The 19,166-nt window shown below is 33.9% G+C and overlaps 5 protein-coding genes across 6 annotated transcripts in view; 2 read left to right on the forward strand and 3 right to left on the reverse strand.

Moving 5' to 3' along the window:
- The first annotated feature begins 2,425 nt into the window (after window positions 1–2,425).
- LOC124542417 (serine/arginine repetitive matrix protein 2-like) lies at window positions 2,426–4,427 on the forward strand. Its single transcript, XM_047120370.1, has 3 exons — window positions 2,426–2,645; window positions 2,893–3,300; window positions 3,395–4,427. The coding sequence occupies exons 1-3, from the start codon at window positions 2,618–2,620 to the stop codon at window positions 4,117–4,119; spliced, it is 1,161 nt and encodes a 386-aa protein (XP_046976326.1). The 5' UTR covers window positions 2,426–2,617; the 3' UTR covers window positions 4,120–4,427.
- Window positions 4,428–4,431: 4 nt separating this feature from the next.
- LOC124542423 (protein cereblon-like) lies at window positions 4,432–5,651 on the reverse strand. Of its 2 annotated transcripts, none has more exons than XM_047120381.1 (4): window positions 5,272–5,651; window positions 4,992–5,194; window positions 4,667–4,841; window positions 4,432–4,585 (listed from the first exon to the last, which is right to left on the reverse strand). In XM_047120381.1, exons 1-4 carry the CDS (start codon window positions 5,363–5,365, stop codon window positions 4,542–4,544), a joined length of 516 nt encoding a protein of 171 aa, XP_046976337.1. In that variant the 5' UTR covers window positions 5,366–5,651; the 3' UTR covers window positions 4,432–4,541. The 2 variants fall into 2 exon arrangements, with proteins under 2 accessions (XP_046976337.1, XP_046976334.1); XM_047120378.1 differs by having other exon boundaries at window positions 4,992–5,200.
- A 234-nt stretch (window positions 5,652–5,885) lies between these two features.
- Window positions 5,886–9,214, forward strand: LOC124542405 (run domain Beclin-1-interacting and cysteine-rich domain-containing protein-like). The gene has a single exon (XM_047120360.1). It carries the CDS (start codon window positions 6,025–6,027, stop codon window positions 8,137–8,139), a length of 2,115 nt encoding a protein of 704 aa, XP_046976316.1. The 5' UTR covers window positions 5,886–6,024; the 3' UTR covers window positions 8,140–9,214.
- Window positions 9,215–9,336: 122 nt separating this feature from the next.
- LOC124542411 (mitochondrial DNA helicase) lies at window positions 9,337–16,204 on the reverse strand. The gene is made up of 10 exons (XM_047120365.1): window positions 15,852–16,204; window positions 15,404–15,630; window positions 15,063–15,327; window positions 14,692–14,839; window positions 14,093–14,249; window positions 13,296–13,445; window positions 12,044–12,232; window positions 11,022–11,210; window positions 10,152–10,238; window positions 9,337–10,066 (listed from the first exon to the last, which is right to left on the reverse strand). Exons 1-10 carry the CDS (start codon window positions 16,108–16,110, stop codon window positions 9,761–9,763), a joined length of 1,977 nt encoding a protein of 658 aa, XP_046976321.1. The 5' UTR covers window positions 16,111–16,204; the 3' UTR covers window positions 9,337–9,760.
- Window positions 16,205–17,762: 1,558 nt separating this feature from the next.
- Window positions 17,763–19,166, reverse strand: part of LOC124535682 (mediator of RNA polymerase II transcription subunit 12-like) — a 31,781-nt gene continuing 30,377 nt past the window's right edge. The window contains exons 45-48 of the mRNA XM_047111989.1: window positions 18,814–19,105; window positions 18,441–18,743; window positions 18,294–18,371; window positions 17,763–18,068 (exon numbers count right to left, since the gene is read on the reverse strand). Coding sequence (XP_046967945.1) covers window positions 17,874–18,068; window positions 18,294–18,371; window positions 18,441–18,743; window positions 18,814–19,105 — 868 coding nt within the window. The 3' untranslated portion in view covers window positions 17,763–17,873. The remainder of the gene's footprint in view (window positions 18,069–18,293; window positions 18,372–18,440; window positions 18,744–18,813; window positions 19,106–19,166) is intronic.

Here is a 19,166-nt window from a genome sequence, read left to right on the forward strand (position 1 = left end):
ATTTTAATGTAGTATAATAGTATAGAGCATCAAAATAAAGATTCCTTCCGAGCACCGATTACTGTAATATAATTAATTACATTTTACTAAAAGCTAACATTATTCGAAATAAATAAATTCTTGTGTAGTCAGGAATTAAATAAACAGTATAATTGTGTATATGTGATATATCGTCCTCTCTTAATCTTAGATTAGATCATTAATAGATTTGTATTTGACATTGGTTCAACATATATTGAGAAATGAAGCAGTTCAGTTAAATGTTCTTAACTTCTGGTTTTAAATGACACTGCTCATGAGAAGTCTTGCACGTCAATTTAATGTACTTAAAGAATTGATATTGTTAACTTTGCTGTCATGTAACTAGAAATCTGTTAATTGTATTGAAAATGAATATTCTAAATGTTATGATATGTAACGGCCTTAGCATTTCAATCATGCCTGCATCAATGGCCTTTGGGAACACCACACTTAATCTGTGATTCACTTTACAAACTCAGCTGATATTTTATAGTTATGTTTATTGTACAAAAAGTTACTTTTTATTAAAAAATAAACTATGCATTTTATTTGACTACGAAAATGTCAATTTTTATCTGGTTTAAGCTTAAATATTAATAACAACAAACAAAACTAAAAGTTGTTACAAAATTACATTGTTGTCATATGAATTTAAAAAAAAAATAATTATAAGAAAAAATATGCAATGTACAAATTAATATTTCTTTAAAATATATTATTATGTTATTTATTTCACCTATTTCACTTTGTTAATAAAATTACAATATAAGTTCAAATTTATTTCTGTGTAATTATTTCTTAATTCTACCACCAAACAACAATTTTAAGTATTGCTGCGTTCCGGTTTGCAGGGTGAGTATGCCAGTGTAATTACAGGCACAAGGAAAGTAACATCTTAAGCTCCCAAGGGTGGTGAAGAATTGGTGTGTTGAAAGGAATAGTTACTATTTCTTAATCGTCAACGTCTATTAGCGGTGGTGACTAATTACCATCAGGTAGCCCATTTGTCCACCCGCCTACCCGGTACAAAAAACGAAAAAAAAAAAACATTTTTACCAATATAAACAATATTTAATGCAACAACAATTCAACTCTTATCCAACATTTTAAGCTTGTTAGTTAAATACGGGAGGCGAGGTAGCTAAATGGCCTAATTCAACGGCGCCGTCGAGACCCATCAAAATCGAAAGATAAAATAATTTCGAAAAGAAAAGCTCGTATGATAAAAACCATTTTAGCGGTGGGTTTGGCGTGTACGGTTTTTTAAAGATATTAAAAAAAAAAAACAGTTCCTTGAGCATTCTCGAGATTCATACTACGTATGCCCCAAGTGCCTCTGATAACAACGGTACACTAATGTGCCGGTTTGCGTGGTGGGGGCATATAAAGTAGTCAAAAATGCAAAAAAAAAATTTACTCGAGCGCGTCAGATTTTCGAAAGGGGTGTTAAGTAGGCCCCAAGGAAGCTCTCTTTAAAAAAACTGACGATTTCGTCGTGACGAAAAGCTACGATGAACTTTTGAAAATGCAAAAAAAAGTGTTTTTTTGAAATATTCGAACGCGTCAGATTTTCATATGGGAGGTTCATCTCGGTATCCTGAAAGCATACTTTTTTTAATTTGACGGAAAATGTTTTTTGGTTTTATTTTTTTCCTTTCTTTCTCCTTGATAAAACGGGGATCAACAACATCTTAATCTTATTATTAATCTTTTATGTTTTTTTGTTTATTTAAACTTTTTTTTTTTGTAAAATGTATCGTTTTATTATGGCAAGTATTTACCAACACTCGCACTAAATTTGCGCTGTAAGAACCATCATATAACCATCTCTTGCATCAAAAATACGCCGCCAACCTTGGGAATTAGGATAAGGTGGGCTTAGACAAAGTATGGATCAAGGCGGAGTACAAACGGCTTTATGTGACATAATATTTACACTTGATTGCTACAGTCTTATAATGTTATAAACTAGACTATTTTAATAAAGTTCCTCAATGTTTCCCTGTTAAGTGGCAAATAAATTACACTTATTTATTTATAGATGGATTTTGGCGCTCGTTTCGGTAAAAAAATATATTCGATCTCAAAATATTTTTAGTTTTAACGTGTTACAAATACACTGTATGCACAATGCACCATTATTGTCAGCACCAACAACAACCAACATACGTAATCCTACTCAATAAAGAAAACTATGGTGAGAAAAATCTGTTTAATAACACTCCATCTAATTTTGGTATATTTGATTTTTTATTAAACATTTATATTTTTTTGTATTAAACTGTAACAAACAAAAAGTCCTCCTTTTATATATTTTATCGTGAATAATGTATACAACAGTCTATTGCCAGTTACCATATTTGATCTTATAGATTATAAAACTGTTTTTTACTCTGTACTAATGTGGTTTTTGTGTATCTGTATGATCTGTTTCTGTATCCGATTTTGGATAAGCCGATGACTATTTTAGGCGGAAAGTGAAAATTGTAATATTTTATTTGAATTAAGCATTTATAATCTAAAACTTAAAAAAAGCATATTGTTTGTACACATTATAATACCGACCTTTTAAATATTAGAAATAATAAGCAATAAAATGAGCGACTCGGTAAATATGTCACTTGGTAAGCAATTTATTTGTTTGTTATAAATTTAGATATCTGGAAAATCAGATACACCGTAAACTCAGACCTTGTATAATTAATATTAATAGTTTACCAGTTAATTGGTTCTATTTGTTTTAACTTTATAATTTAAAAGTAAAAACTTCAAAGTGTCAATATTAACTACGGTTGTGAATGACGCCTCTATTTAAAATAGACTATGTAGTAACATATGGTTTGACATATTTTAATTGGTAAAATGTTTTAGATGATATTATCAAGCAGAATAAAAACAGAACTAGCCGAGTTCGGGGCCGAGGTGGTGGCAACGTAAGAGGACGTGGTGGTGGCCGCGGTGGTCGTAGAGGGCGCGTGGGTCGCGGAGGAGGATCTGACCGAGGGAGATCACAGTCACGGGGCGGAAGTAATAACAGGCAGGGTCGATCTCGCTCACGATCTCGTGGACCCAGGGGCAGATCACAGTCACGTGGACGTTCGGAGTCACGGGCAAGATCAAAATCCCAACAAAGACGCTTCTCTTACCCTAGAACCAGATCAGCTTCACGTTCTCGCTCGCAGTTACGAAGTTTGACTCCAAAGGCAAGGGCAGGTTTAGAGAATGCAGTCTTTCAAAATGATATGCCAGCACTAGTGCGCTCAAACAGAGGAAACAGAGGTAAATGGCTTTACATATTTATAACAATAGTTTAGTTTAAATATACGTTAATTTTATGGTTCTGTATGTAATATTTTGTTTACTATTTCGATAGGAGGACCTCAAACAAGATTTCGACGCTTAAATTACAATCAACAAACACAAGGTAATGTTCATAGCAGACTTGGATTAAACAGTCGAAGAGGTGGAGGAGGGAATAATACCTTTAAGCCTTTAGCAGTAGCCAAGAGAGGGATTTCTAAACGGGGTCGTGGTCTTACCACTAGAAATCGATACAGTTCGGTGGGCTTAAGGTCGGACCAAATCTTACAAGAACGTCAGAACTTGATACAAAATAGCATAATAAAGTCACAGACTTTCACACGCTCTAGAAACAATTCACTAAATGCAGCTTCACAATTAACTGTCAGTGTAGCTAATGATTTTGCCAAAAGACGCAGGAATAGTGTTGGTAATGCAGGCTATTTGAATAAACAAACTCTTGCCAAATTAACTAATGATTTTGGTGGATACAACACAAGAAGAGGACCTGGAAGTGTTAAATCAGTGGGATCAAACAGATCTAATCAATCCAATTCTAGTAGACGATCAAATCAATCTAGAGGAAGAGGCCGTGGAAGAGGTTCTAACCGGGGAATAGGACGGAAGTTTGTAAATAAGCAAATACTGAATCCAAAACTTCAAAAAGAAATAGCAGCTATCCAGGGTAAAACTTATGGTACACCTAAAACAAACTCTGAAGCACCAAGTGGTGTGAATTTTGCTCCTACCCCAGCTGCTACACAACAAACCCTACATCAAAGATTCGCAACCACATAAAACTTGCTTATAAGTTCTGCATAACGTAGTATGTACATAAAATAATATTTAGTTTTAAGGAACTATGGACTATTTTGTTTTGTATAATAAATACAGTATCATTATAATTACTTGCAATCTCAAGATTGATAAGTTTTATTGAATTTCATATGTTTAAAATTCCATTAACAAAATTGACAGTTTTTGATTTGGTATTAACTTTTAGCTCTTAGGTATGGTTAGAACTAAGTTACTTGCAAATCATCTAATATTTCTAAACTTATTTTTGTTACTTTGAGTTAGTGAGAATAAATTTTCTTTATGATAAACAAAACAGTTTTTTTTTTATGTACACTTTTTTTATTTATAATATTTCACATTGATTTATTCAGTCCTGAACAATTTTCAAAAATTTATCACATTTCTGCTGTTTTAATTAAAATTTACATTTTATACATTTTTGGCATCATTATAAGTGAGTCTGTAACTGAAACAAAAGATAATATTAACTATATAACTTAGTATAACATATTCAGATAAAGTTAATTTTACATTAAATGTTACTTACAATTTTCTCCAAGTATGTTACTTAATATTAACCCATGAAACAAATGAATACTTTCATTGCTGTCAACAGCCTTTGCACCAGAACTTTCAAAAGACCATCCTAAATGCTGTCCACAATGAGGACAGGTACAAATATTCCATGTATACCCAGGAAACCATGAGTCGGCTCCTTGCCGCTGAAGATTTAATAATATTTAAAAAAATATATATATAAAACTTTAATATTCTATGTGAAAGACATTAATCAACATGGCTTTCATGTTAATTTATTTTGTTGTTGTTATCATTCTTTTCATTTTTATATTTTTTAGCTACATTTTACTTACTGGTCCTATATTTTTACATCTTGCTTTTTCAGCTGTGACAATATCAAACTTTACACCAAAAGGATTGATTAATGTCTGAACTGTAATATTTTGTTTGCCAAATAAGTTTTGCTTCTCAATTTTCTGTGCTCCTGGGCTATGTTTACTAATTAAATAGTTTGAATCGGCTACGTCGGCGCCACATTTTCGACATAAAAGTAATTCTGAAAGTTACATGTATTTTTTACTTTATTTACAGCATAAGTATGAAAAATAATACTTGTAAAAACAAACCATATACCTTGACCATTTTTTTGAAAGTAAGGATTTGGTTCTGCATTCGTATATCGGTAGCTTGAAGCATATAATAGCAATAAATAGAGCACGTAAATCATGCTTTTCAATCAATTCAAATCCAAATGATAACAACTTTATTGGTGTTATACCAAATTCTATTTGTTTTTATGTGATGTTAATAGAAAATTAAATTTATATTTTGATAATGCTGTCGTATTCTGCAGTACACAATTAAGCAATTCATATATTAATTTAAATAAATATTAGTTTTTGTATACAACTATTATGAAACTAATTTAATTATTGTAACATAGCTACAACTTTCAGTTTGACAATCATAAAGTGAAATTGAAAATATATCTGTGATAGCGATAGGTCTAAAGAGAATTTAGACAAAAATATCAGAATCATAGACACTCTTCGTTACAAAGCTATTAATTACTGAATGTCTGAAACATATATTAGTATTACGATTGATATTTGATAGCATAATGAAGTTTTACGGCACAAATTAATGAATTGGTTATAAGAAAGAAAGTCATTTTAATTTTATTTCTTGATAGTTACAACTTACACTCATATAGTCAGAGCTCACTTTCCATTTGACAATAATTGACATTGACATTTCGTACTAATATTGTTTATTATTATGTGTTAATTGTGTTATCAACGATAAATAAGCAGTTTTATACTGCGGAGTTATCAATAAAGTGTATTGTTTTTTCTAACATTCGATCTTTATAAGTAGTTATTTAAGATGTCGTTTTTTAAGAATGTTACATCAAGCTTCGCAATTCGCAGTCGTGATACAATTCTCAAGGAGTCTCTTATAAATAACTTATCAGAATGCGTGAAAGACATCCAATACAACAGTCAATTTGAAGAAAACTTTCACAGTGTTCTAGGTTCTACAGATTCGACGAATACCTTGTGTATGGCTTTGGAAGCTGTTTTCCTTCATGGTTTAAAAGATACATTTTTAAGAAAAGCTAAAAATGCTATATCTGGCGATCCCGACTACCGTCCTCAATCAAGTTTTTGGCCTCTCATACTTGTGCTATCACATAGGCAAAACATTGATCAAATTTCATCCTTGCCGCAGATTAACACCGAAATAGGCCAATGTCGATCCTGGCTTAGAATCGCTCTCAACGAATGTTTATTGTCATCTTACATGTCCACATTATTAAAAAACATTTCAGCAGTAAAACCATTTTATAACAGAACTGCTTTTGTTTGTGATACAGAAATACTAGAAGTAGCACAAAAACTAGTTCAGGGCTTGGAAACCTGTGTCCAATTTAATTTACCTATAAATTCTAGTTTATTAAATAATTGGCCAGAGCAAGTATTAATGCAAGCTGGTATTTGGGTACCTACAATGAGAGTAGCGCCAATCACTGCAGGACTAGATGTGGCCAGTACTTTATGTGATGAATCTAAACCAAAACTGGTAACAACTCCATCTCATACCTCAAGTATTACAGGTTTGGGGAGAATGTTATCTTTGAGTGAGGATGAAGCTTTGAAGTTTATACTTTCTAAAGACACAAATGAAATACAGCACAAGCACAAAATATCAGAAGATAATAAAGAGAGTAAAAAGGATGTAGAAACAGAAGTTGAACCTTCTTCTAGTTCAATACACATAGAACAGCCTGCAACCAGCCAAGAGCCAGTAGACTCTGGTCAGATATATTCCTCATCTGTAGACTCGGGAGAATTTATAACAACATCTGATGCAATTGTAACAGGAAACTCCCTGATTGGAAAAGGATGGTCAAATGATGGTCAAGATGAACTGAATACATCAATGAATTCAAATTCATCACATGGCAGCAGTATGATAAAAACACCAGAAATAAAAAGCCTGTCATCACTCATTGATAACTCAAATACTTACAGTGAAACAATATCTAACACACCAAATTTAAGAGACATCATGAAAGATATTCATAAAGAATTGAAATTAACACCGGATGACAATGAATTCTGTGAGGTGAAGACAGAAACAGCTCTTCCTGATGACCCTACACTACAGGGATTAGATTTCGAAGTAGTACCAAACTCGACAACTGGGTCTTTTACTCCTCAAGAGTTGCAGAAAATGGTAAAACAGTTGGGGACATTGTCACGAGAGAAGGGTCTTGATTATCAAAACTATCAATGCAAGACTTGTCAAGATTTATTGGGCAGCACCATTTCTAAAGCAAGAGTCTGCGGCTACACTGGGGAGTATTACTGCTCCAATTGTATGGATCCTAATGTTTTCATTATACCATCTCGAGTCATTCATAATTGGGATTTCAAAAGATATCCAGTGTCAAAGAAGTCAGCCCTATTTTTATTAGAATTTCAACACCATCCATGGATAGACATGAAAAAACTAAACCCAAAGATCTACTCTGGAGTTTCAGATATGGCTCAGTTGCAAGAATTAAGAATTCAACTTAATTTTCTACGAGCATATATATTCACCTGTCGAGAACCAGTCATTGAAGAATTGCAGAAACGAGTTTGGCCCAGAGAGTATTTATATGATCATCTCCATACATACACAATATCTGATTTGGCACAAATTCCAAATGGTTCACTGGCTTTACAACTTGAAAAAGTTGTACAATTTGCAAAATCTCATGTGCTAGATTGCTGGCTTTGTAGTCAAAAGGGATTTATATGTGAAGTTTGTCGAGATCCTAAGATACTATACCCCTTTGAGACTGGCTCTACTTACAGATGTGATGAATGCTCAAGTGTCTTTCATTCAAAGTGTCTGAATGAGAACATACCTTGCCCTAAGTGCAAAAGGAGACAAGATAGAACCAGTGATACATCATTGGTTGATGTTCTGCATAGCCATTTTAATAAATGATTCATATAATATTGTTAATAAATTACACCAAAACAAAGAGATAACATGTTATGAATTGGGAGTGATTTGATTTCACTCGTCATAATATCTGTCGTAGGCCATTAGACTACAAACTTGCTATGCAGCAGATAAGAGTAATGTGCTGATATTGTGTGCTTTTGCAATTACTATTGTTTCATAATATAATTTATAATTATGTTGCATCATATTTATAACAAAAAATAATGTCCTTGGCACATGCATTGGTAGCAGTTTAATATATTAATTACTTTAGATAATAGGATAAATTAACATAGATTCCTATATTACAAATAATATATAACATAGAGTTATAGAATGATCTATAATTTTATTATTTAATAAATGGTGTATCCAGAATATAGGTGATATATATTTTAATAAATCTATGCCATAAAAAACATATTTGTATATATATACTCAAAGGTCTTACATTGGGATCTTAACTTGCATGTTGCATAATTGGCTTGATATACATTTACTAAAACCAAAAAAAAAACATATCCTATTAAAATAATTTTTATTTAAGCATCATTAGTATTGTATTTAATTCACACAAAAATAATATGTTTAATATATAATATGGTATTTATTTATTTTTTGATTAAATCTTTTTGATCCTGCATATCAAATAAGATTCACGTTATTGGCGATAGGATCAGGTTCAAACATAGGCACACTTCAAGAATTTTTATTGTGTTTAAATGATTCAAATTAGAAAACTTCATAAAAATGTTGCCATTTATTTTCGTCGAATTATATCGGATGTACAGGAAACTCAGGCTGTCTAGTGCAATCTCTAAATTGTGATAAATAGGAAAATCCTAAGTAATCGAACTTTTGTATGTGTAATTTCTTTAATGTTTGATTAAAAATAAAACCAAATAAACATCAAAATATGTTTCATAACATTCCTCATTATTTTTACAGATTCACGGTTCTGATAATTGCGGTATTAATGTTAAGTCCTAAACTAATTATTATTTCAATATATAATGATCATTGTTACATTATAATGAAGTGGTTTAAGTAAATAAAATATTTTAATTGATTCAGATACTTTATTTTTACTTCCTTTTTTGTTTCATAGGCTTTCATTAAAACTAAATAGTTTTAATATTATTATCGCCGTGATATTATAGTATAGTACGTATAAAGATACGTTAGAAAAAATAATTTAGAACAATATACAGACTTGATATTGAAATATTTCATTGTTTTATGTCACTATAACACTATTTCCAATCCATGAAAGATAAATAATAAGAATTTATTCAAAATTTGTATTGCATCATTGATTGAATATTTTCGTCACTTTCTCTTAATATCTACTTTGGTTCACCTTGGAAATAAAAAGGATAACATTTTTCAATAAATAATCTATCAACATTGGATTAGTGGTTTAAAACCTAACAGACAAGTAGCCCTTTGTAGTGGAATATTTACAAACTGTTACACATTATGAAAAAAAAAACATATAAATGATTCTACATTATGTGTGACATACCCGCGGATGGACTTAATCTTAACATTTCTAGGATATTTAATGTACTGTCCTATGTTACAAGTATGAAATAAACTGACTAAGATGACTGAGCTAATACTATCTGGTTCTATTTAAATTTAATATGTCACTAAGAAAACTATCAGCGTCGTTATTTTTATTTCTATTTTTATGATTTTTTGGCGTTCTAGCGTTATTGGAATCATGAGCTTCTAAGGAGTATTCTTCAAAACACTCATCCAAGAGCTTGTCTGGTTCCTCTTGTTTGCCTTTCGTCTTCTTTTTCGCCTGGTAACTCAGAGCGTCTTTGTCGAAGTCCAACGGAACTATGCCGAGGTCTCCGCTGTATCGATTTTTGGCAATTTGCAAGTATTTTTTCCCACGAACGGCTGTTAGTCTTTTATCCTACAAATAGACAATATTTACTGAAAATTAGTATATCTAGTACAAAATAGTATAAGAGTCTTAGAAGGAAAAATAAATTTATTACTTGAATTATAAGAACATTGTCGGCTTCTTGGGACGCTTTGGCGCTTCCGAATATGGAGCTGGTTGACAGATCTTCACTTTCACGTTCCTGCGAATTCATTATGAAAAGCTTTATATTATATACAATGTACATTTAAATAAGCCTATGTTTTACACGTTCAACGTTCAATTATCTATCATGCATTAAAAAATAGTAGCCAGTTATATGACGAATACATAATTATCCCATAAAAAAATTTAAACACTGCTATTTGAAAAATGATCTGAGGTATTTTTAAGTAACGAGATACACAGATGCTAGAACTTTAATGTCAGATCTTGTTAATTGAATTGATCTTAACGAACCTAACTGTACGAAACTAAAAAGAAACTATGGCTACAATACCCACTATTATGAAATCCTGTACGTATTTCGATCACTAAAGACAATCTCTAAGAATTGATAAATTCACCGAATATTATAGTCTCTTTATTAAAAAGTAACAGCCTGTAAACTTCCCACTGCTGGGCTAATGGCCTCCTCTCCCATTAAGGAGAGGGTTTGGAACATATTCCACCACGCTGTTCCAAGGCGGGTTGGTGGAATGCACATGTGGCAGAATTTCAATGAAATTAGACACATGCAGGTTTCCTCACGATGTTTTCCTTCACCGCCGAGCACGAGATGAATTATAAACACAAATTAAGCACATATATATATTGGTGATTGAATGGGTTTGAACCCGCAATCATCGGTTAAGATGCACGCGTTCTAACCACTGGGCAATTTCAGCTCATAGTCTCTTTATTAACTGACTCTAAATATCTAATAAGACGTTGAGCCGAGGCAGTTTATTCATCGATGTGGGTGGGGAGGAGTTGGTCAGCGTACCTTCCTGGGGTGCATGACGAGCGTGACGTGGCAGTGCCGGGCGGTGGCGAAGGTGCGGAAGGCGGCGATGACGGCGTCCTGGCGCAGGTAGCGGTCGCCGTCGCGCTCGTCGCCCACGCCCAGCATGAACTGCACGTTGTCAACCACCACGTGCGCCAGGTCGTGCATGTAGCGCGCGTGCTCGACCGCCTGACCGATGCGCAATGACACACGCGTCATGCTCCCAATAAGCAGGGCCGTATTTAGGGGAGGGCAACCGGGGCAACTGCCCTGGGGCCTCCACATGAGAGGGGGCCACGGTTTTCAGCAAGTTAACAAATACCGAGATATAGTCAAATTATAATAATGTTACTATTTAATATTTTAAAAGTTACAAATAAGAAACAATTCATAGCTTACTGATTGAAACAAAAAAAGAAATTAATTCATGATAATATAATTATTTGGGTGTTCACGCTTCTGTTTGTCTAGGGCCCCACTGCTTTGTGGCCCGGGGGCCTCCACACCTTTAAATCCGACTCTGCCAATAAGCCAAGTTGGGTACTCCATTTTCGTTCATTATACAAATAAATAAATATGAGACAACATCACATACATTACTCTGATCCCAATGTAAGTAGCTGAAGCACTTGTGTTATGGAAATCAGAAGTAACGACGGTACCACAAACACCCAGACCCAAGACAACATAGAAAATTAATGATAATCTACATGGACTCGGCCGGTAATCGAACCCGGGACCTCGGAGTGTTGTACCCATGAAAATCGATGTACACGACACTCGACCACGGAGGTCGTCTAATTAGTTAATAATAGACTGAATTAGAAAAAAATATAACACCATGATAACTGTATATTGAACATTCCATCTCTAGCGAACGGCCAATGCCAAATGAAATAAACGCCAACGCGTCAGACTAATTTATGACCAATAATAGTCCAACGTTGGCTGAATACATTGGCCCAACTGATACTTTACATGAGGTACATATTGGTTATTTAAAATAAAGAGTAATGCCATACCTCCATGACGACTTTAATGGGTTGTTGTCCGTGAAATGCGAGGTAGTATATGGGTAACTTTTGAAAATCGTCGGCAAACTTCGGAAACTCTTGAAGGTTCTGCTCGAGCGGCACGCCCGCGAACTGCTGCAGCATCGTGCGAGCTAGCCGGGAGTTGCGAATCTCGAAACTTCCCCATAAAGTTGTTACCTTGGGGCCAGAAGTAATTTGAATGTTTTTATTAATAATAATAATAATAATATTCTTTATTGTACACCAAGATAAGTATAACACACAGGAAATAAATATAACAAAATAAAGCATGGCACAAAAGGCGGCCTTATCGCTGAAGAGCGATCTCTTCCAGGCAACCTTGGGGCAGAGGAAATGGTCTATTAACGGCACAATATAAATTTTATTAATTTTAATATTAATTTTTATTTACGAATTCAATTTTAAAATCATAATATCAATATGTAAGTCATATATATATGTAGATTATTTATCTTTACAGTCTCTACCTACTCTACTTAAAATAAGAGAAAGATTGAGAGCAGTCATTATCATTATATAGTATAAAACAAATTCGCTTACCGCTGTCTGTCCCTACGTATGCTTAGATCTTGAAAGTTACGCAACGTATTTTGATGCGGTTTATTTTAATAGATAGAGTGATTCGAGAAGAGTGTTTGTGTACATACATGGACAAAATAGTAAAGAACCAAGAAAAAACCATTACACACGTTAGAAGCCGGGACTGGCGCTAATAAGTGAATTCATTATAGCATTTCAATTTAATCTATATGTATCAAAAGTAGCTTACCGCTTTCTGTCCCTAGGTACCTATGCTTAGATCTTGAAACTTACGCAACGTATTTTGATGCGGCTTTTTTAATAGATAGTGAATCGAGAAGAGTGTTTGTGTATAATACATGGACAAAATAGTAAAGAAACAAGAAAAAATATATATTTTTAGTATCACCATTGCACACGTGCGAAGCCGGGGCGGGTCGCTAGTTTTTTTATTTATTTATGAGACAACATCACATACATTACTCTGATCCCAATGTAAGTAGCTGAAGCACTTGTGTTATGGAAATCAAAGTAACGACGGTACCACAAGACCCAAGACAACATAGAAAACTAATCTACATGGTCTCGGCCGGGAATCGAACCTGGGACCTCAGAGTGGCGTACCCATGAAAACCGGTGTACACACCACTCGACCATGGAGGTCGAGTTATAATCTATATGTATCATTGGAGCGACATACCCCCTGCTGTGCGAGGTCTAGCGACATTTCAGCGCAGAGCGTCGTCTTCCCGCAGCCCGTGGGGCCGGTGAGCACGGTGAGCTCCCCGCGCCGGTGGCCGCCCAACAAGCGCGTCAGGCCCGGGAAACGGCGCCACTTCACGCCTCGAACCTGCCGTATTCAATATATTATAAATGGGAAGGTAATTCTGTCTGTCTGTTTGTATGTCGCTCATTAACGATGATGACGCTGAACCGAATTTGACAGTACCTCGGATTCTTCTGTCTTCACCTAACCAATGAAGAAAATAGATAACCATTAAAACGTACACTTATAATATAGCTCGCCCGCCCGTAGTAGTAGCCCGCGGGTACGCTCGTTTTAGGATGTTGGGTGTTCCAGGCAAAAAAGTATGTATGCCTATGTCCTTCCTTGGAGTTCAAGTTTTCTTCATACCAACAACAACAAGAACAGCCGGTAAATTCCCACTGCTGGGCTAAAGGCCTCCTCTCCCTTTGAGGAGAAGATATTACACACTAACATATTACACGTTGTTCCAATGCGGGTTGGTGGAATACACATGTGGCAGAATTTCTATGAAATTTGTCACATGCAGGCTTCCTCACGATGTTTTCCTTGACCGCTGAGCACGAGATGAATTATAAAGACAAATTAAGCACATGCATCAGCGGTGCTTGCCTGGGTTTGAAGTTCATACCAAATTTCATTAAATTCGGTTCAGCGGTTTGGTCGTGAAAGAACGACACACAGACAGTCAGAGTTACTTTCACATATATAATATTAATATAGATAACAACCTTATCGATATTGGTAAGTTCAGCGTAAACATCATCTCGCAGAGCTGCGAATGTGGTAATGGATCTGTGGGCGGCCGGTTTCGCTTCCGACACCAGAGTCTTTAGGGATAAGTTCGCGACGGCTGCCTCAGTTGCTGTCACTAAACCATCTGTAGGCCTGTAACAAATATATTTTACCACCAAGCAGCAGTACTCAGTATTGTTGTGTTTTGGTTAGAAGGGTGAGCCATTGTAACTATAGGTACAAGTGATATCTTAGCTCACAGGGTTGGTGGCGCATTGGCGATGTAGGGAATGAATAATATTTCTTACAACGCTAATGTCCATAGGCAGTGGTGACCACTACATCAGGTAGTCCATTTGGTCATCCATCTAATCATATCATACATACAAAAAAATACATATATGTGTGATGCAGTTGTAATCTCTTCGTATGTTTGAAATAACTCTTTAAAATACTTCAATACTTTTTGTTCTCACAAATCATACCCAGCAGTCGAAAAAGTCTAATGAAGATAAAATTGAATATTAATATATTTTGGTTAAAATGACATAAAATAATATATAAAATATAATATATAGTAATAAATATGTTTTACCTTACAAATCTACATCTTTCTTCTCCTAACTTCTCAGCTACGGCCCTCATGTTGTCCCAATCACCCCATAAACATAATCTTTGGTAGTTTTCCAGGCAAGGTAACAAGACTGGTGGTAGGCTACAGTTATTGAGCCAAATGAGAGTACCTATAAAATTTTGATTAATATTACGGACAAAATTACATGAACAACAAATTTATATAAATTACATGAGTGAATAAATTTTAATTCTGATCCAGAATGTTATGTACCCCAAATCATCGAAAAAAGCAGATCTCAGTCCCCTATGATGTTTAAATACTACTAGTAAGGCCCTAGACCTCTACAAGGGTGTGTCAGATAAAATAATTGAGTAATTTATCTATGGTACCTGGAACTTTTGATGCAGCTAAATGTAGGACATCTTGTATAGTTGGCACTAGTATGGCTTGGTCAGTGCGACTTGTTTTACTGGCTCTACAGTGGAATAAGCCAGCTACATACAGACCACAACTCTGAGACTCCTCTTCCCTCCCGGCTTGTACTTTACGGTATCCCACTACAGTATCCAATGAGTTTTTTAAAGGGAAATATAATACTGTATGGTCTTCTGATACTCTTACATCTGATAACACTTTACTTGCTTCATGATGGTACTATTTTGGAATAAAAAATAAATCAGTTGGATTGCATAAGGTTTTTCAAAATGTGATCATATAAAATTTAGCTTACTGGATATTCAAACAAACGGAAAAGTTCTAATGTTTCATTTTCACTTAAATCTAATATTGATGTTGTGTTTTCTAATATCTTTGTCCAGTCATTTTGAAAATTGCTTAATTTCTGCTGCAAATCATCAACATATTCTTTAATCGTACCTTCCAGTTTAGATTTTTTCATTAATCTTTCAAGTACATTCCATTCTCCGTGTATATTGCATTTAGGACACAAAAAGTAACCTGAAAAAATAATTTAATGAAGTAGACCTTCATTGTACGATAACATTATTATTCCCAACATTGATTTTTATAAATGTTTATTATCAAATTATAGCTTAAGATATTTTTAAATTGTTCAATATGGATCAACAATGGCACTAAATTGATTTAATACAGCAATAAAAAGACTATGCACCCTGATATTCAAGTAATTTCATATAATTGTTTTGGTTATTACACACCTGTGGTTTTATTAACAAAAAGTTTATTTTCGGTCTTCTTTTGTTCGGTTTTTTCATCTATACATATTGTACATTTAGTTGTTAGAGACGTAAATCCATCCTGAACGGGAAACCCTTTTTGTCGTAATAATTTCCTAATATTAGTAACTGCTACTTTAGAAATATCGCTAAGATCTACATTGTGTATTTTTTTTATGTCACTTATGATATTAAGAAAAGGTTTAAGCCTTAATTTGTTTATTTTCAAAGTATGATACATATTATTTATATAAAATTACAAATATAAACATGTTAAAAAGATAAACATAACCTCAAAAAGCGTATTTGTTTATATACTTATCGGCGACCGACTTTTGACTTTGACGTTTTCGTAAGCTTTTAGAAATGGTTTTTAATATTACTAATAATATATTGCACAGTAATCATTAAGTGGTTATATATTGAGTTAAGTAGGGTAAAAGTTATCTAAGAATAAGTCTGATGAATGGCATTATTTGAACTTATAATTTAAATTTATATAAACAAGTAAATTTGCAACAAGAGTTTTGAATGAAATTAAGAAAGATTTTCTGTTCCTCATTTTTGTACTAGTAGGCGCCCGCGGCTTCGCTTTTGAATTGATCATGTTTTAGGCAAAATAAGTAGCCTAAGTCCTTTCTGAGAGTTCAAGTTTGCTTTACGAAATTTCATTAAATTCGGTTCAGCGGTTTGGCCGTGAATGAGACAGAGTTACTTTCACATTTATAATATTATTTATATATGTATGTATATACAGGGTTATTGGTAACTCGACGTATATCCGTTAGGAGGTGATCCAAAAGTGAACCATTTTTGAGTTGTCACGTTTTTTAGCTTATTTCAAAATTTGTCAAAAATGCAACTTTAAAAATTTATTAAAAAAAAAAAATTAAAACAAAATCTATTTTTTTCTTCTGTTTTATAAAAACGATTAAACACTGGATATTTGCCAATATTTAAATAAAAATTATCGGTCCAAACTTAAAAAGGTTACCAATAACCCTGTATACATATACATACATATATGTATATATTGTAAACATTTATTTTTATTTTTTTGATCTTTGAACTTCGGGTTCTTATTTAACTAATTTTATATAAATATGAAGTTATTTTTCAAAAATAAATAAATAACAAGTTATCTACGATATTTTTTATTTCTTACACAATATTTACATTGAGTTACAAAATTCATCTACTGTATATAAATAAAAACAATTATAAAATTGTTATTATTAATTCTAAATATATCACTATTTCACTTATTACCTATTTATTTAATTATTACAAAAATAAAATAAATCTTTGACGAAATGTCATTTTTGCCAATGCAGACCTTATTTTATGTGTACAAAATATTTAAATATAATATTACATTGCATTTAAACCTGTTCAAAAGGTAAACTTAAAAGTTTGAACACAGAATATCGAAAAAATATCTTTATAAAACTTAGATTAGTATTTTTATTTCTTGAAAACATAAATCAACATTAATTGCATAATTTCTTGTAGAACGAAAATATATAATAGAAAAATAGAATAGAATGTAGAGTAGAGTGGATATTTAAAAATTAATACGACATGATCATGTTAGTCATAATAATAATCCCAATTAACCGAACAAAATATCTTGTAGTGATATGAAAGTTATTTTATTATTTATTATATTAAGACAATCTGCATTCTGTACTTCTTTCAATTTTGTTACCTTTGTAGGTAACCACAATATAATTCAACAGTGGTATTATCTTTACCTAGTAAGTACACATTGTATCAGTTGTAATTTTGTTGAAACAAAAATGACTTGATATTTCGAAGTCACAGTTCATTTGAAATTTTATTATTTTTGATGATATTAAGAGTATTTGACTTTTACTGTTCAATTAAATTTTGTCAGTCTAATAGGATTCTGGTTTCTCTGTGGTAGACTACAATCTATATTACAGCAGGCCATTGTCCTCTATTGGTACGACTAGGTGCTCTGGTGTGTTCGGTTTAGGTGCGTTAATATGGTTGCTGATACTGCTGACGTTGTAGGTGCTGCACGAGTGGGGTCTGCTGCTGCATGGCAAGCATTTGTTGACGCATACGCTGCTGCTGAGCCATCTGCGGGTACTGGCCAGCTTGAGCTGGTTGAAGGGCTCGAGGGTAAGGCGGTGCGGGACCGCCCATACCACCCATTGTCACATTTGGTGCCTGCTGTATGAATATCAATAATAAATTATTATTTTTTAATTATGTTTGTCATTTCATTAATAAAAAAATATAACTTCTCCTTTTATTGTAATAAAAATTTTAGAACAATATTATAAAGAAAATTATGTAAATCATCAACTGAGTTAAACACTTGTGATTTCCAGATCAATAGAATTAGTGAGCTGATCCATTATAGTTTTTTGTATCAGATAAAATTGTCTTATTAACCTGCATATACTGTGGTCTTGCATTTTGCCTTTGTTGCGCTAAATATGCCTCTTGACTTGCACGCCCACTCATCATGTTCTGGTGACAAATAAAATGTTTTGAGTCATATAAATTAATGTAAGTAACTATTATATAATGATATCTTACCTGTTGGAATGTTTGTTGTCCAGGGAATCCACCCATGGCATTTCCTCCTTGCGGCCCCATCGGTGCGTTTTGATTACTCATACCTCCTATACCGCCTCCCTGGCCCATCTGGCTCATTTGACCCATGGCCTGTCCCATCTGCCCCATGCTTTGACCCATCTGTCCCATACCTTGCGGCATCTGGCCAGACTGTCCGACTCCTTGATTCATTTGGCCGACGTTCTGACCGATAGAATTAACACCCTGTCCCATAGGATTGACCGGTTGTCCCATTTGTCCCATTTGGTTGCTTTGACCCATTCCCTGAAATTTGATCACTTGTTATATACAGGGGTTTAATTTTTATAGTTATATGAAAACACATTTTAATTACCTGACTCATCATTTGTTGCTGGCCACCTTGCATCATCTGTTGTCCGTATCCATAGTTCTGCTGCATACTACCGTACTGCCCGCCGAACATCTGCCCACTCATGCCACCCATCTGCCCGCTACCCATTTGTCCGCCGCCCATTTGCGCGCCACCCATTTGTGCGTTACCCATTTGATTGGCACTCATCTGTCCGGCGCCCATTTGAGCGCTCATTTGTCCGGGTCCCATTTGGACACCGCCCATTTGGCCCATTGGTCCCATACCACCCATTGCGCTCATAGGATTCATTTGACTAAAATTAAAAAAATATAATTTACAACACAAACATACAACGAGTACCTTTGTTTTATATA

Source organism: Vanessa cardui, chromosome 2, assembly GCF_905220365.1.
Source record: "Vanessa cardui chromosome 2, ilVanCard2.1, whole genome shotgun sequence".
Lineage (NCBI taxonomy): Eukaryota > Metazoa > Arthropoda > Insecta > Lepidoptera > Nymphalidae > Vanessa > Vanessa cardui.

Excerpts from the sequence above, each read along its gene's own strand:
- LOC124542417 (XM_047120370.1), top strand. The coding sequence starts at position 2,618 with ATGAGCGACTCGGTAAATATGTCACTTG. Across the intron at positions 2,646-2,892 it reads CTCGGTAAATATGTCACTTG|ATGATATTATCAAGCAGAAT; the intron begins GTAAGCAATTTA and ends AAAATGTTTTAG. Across the intron at positions 3,301-3,394 it reads CTCAAACAGAGGAAACAGAG|GAGGACCTCAAACAAGATTT; the intron begins GTAAATGGCTTT and ends CTATTTCGATAG.
- LOC124542423 (XM_047120378.1), bottom strand. The coding sequence starts at position 5,365 with ATGATTTACGTGCTCTATTTATTGCTATTATATGCTTCAAGCTACCGA. Across the intron at positions 5,201-5,271 it reads CTTTCAAAAAAATGGTCAAG|TTTCAGAATTACTTTTATGT; the intron begins GTATATGGTTTG and ends AATACATGTAAC. Across the intron at positions 4,586-4,666 it reads TAACATACTTGGAGAAAATT|TTACAGACTCACTTATAATG; the intron begins GTAAGTAACATT and ends CTTTTGTTTCAG.
- LOC124542405 (XM_047120360.1), top strand. The coding sequence starts at position 6,025 with ATGTCGTTTTTTAAGAATGTTACATCAAGCTTCGCAATTCGCAGTCGT.
- LOC124542411 (XM_047120365.1), bottom strand. The coding sequence starts at position 16,110 with ATGTATCATACTTTGAAAATAAACAAATTAAGGCTTAAACCTTTTCTT. Across the intron at positions 15,328-15,403 it reads TCCGTTTGTTTGAATATCCA|TACCATCATGAAGCAAGTAA; the intron begins GTAAGCTAAATT and ends ATTCCAAAATAG. Across the intron at positions 14,250-14,691 it reads GAAAGATGTAGATTTGTAAG|GCCTACAGATGGTTTAGTGA; the intron begins GTAAAACATATT and ends TATTTGTTACAG.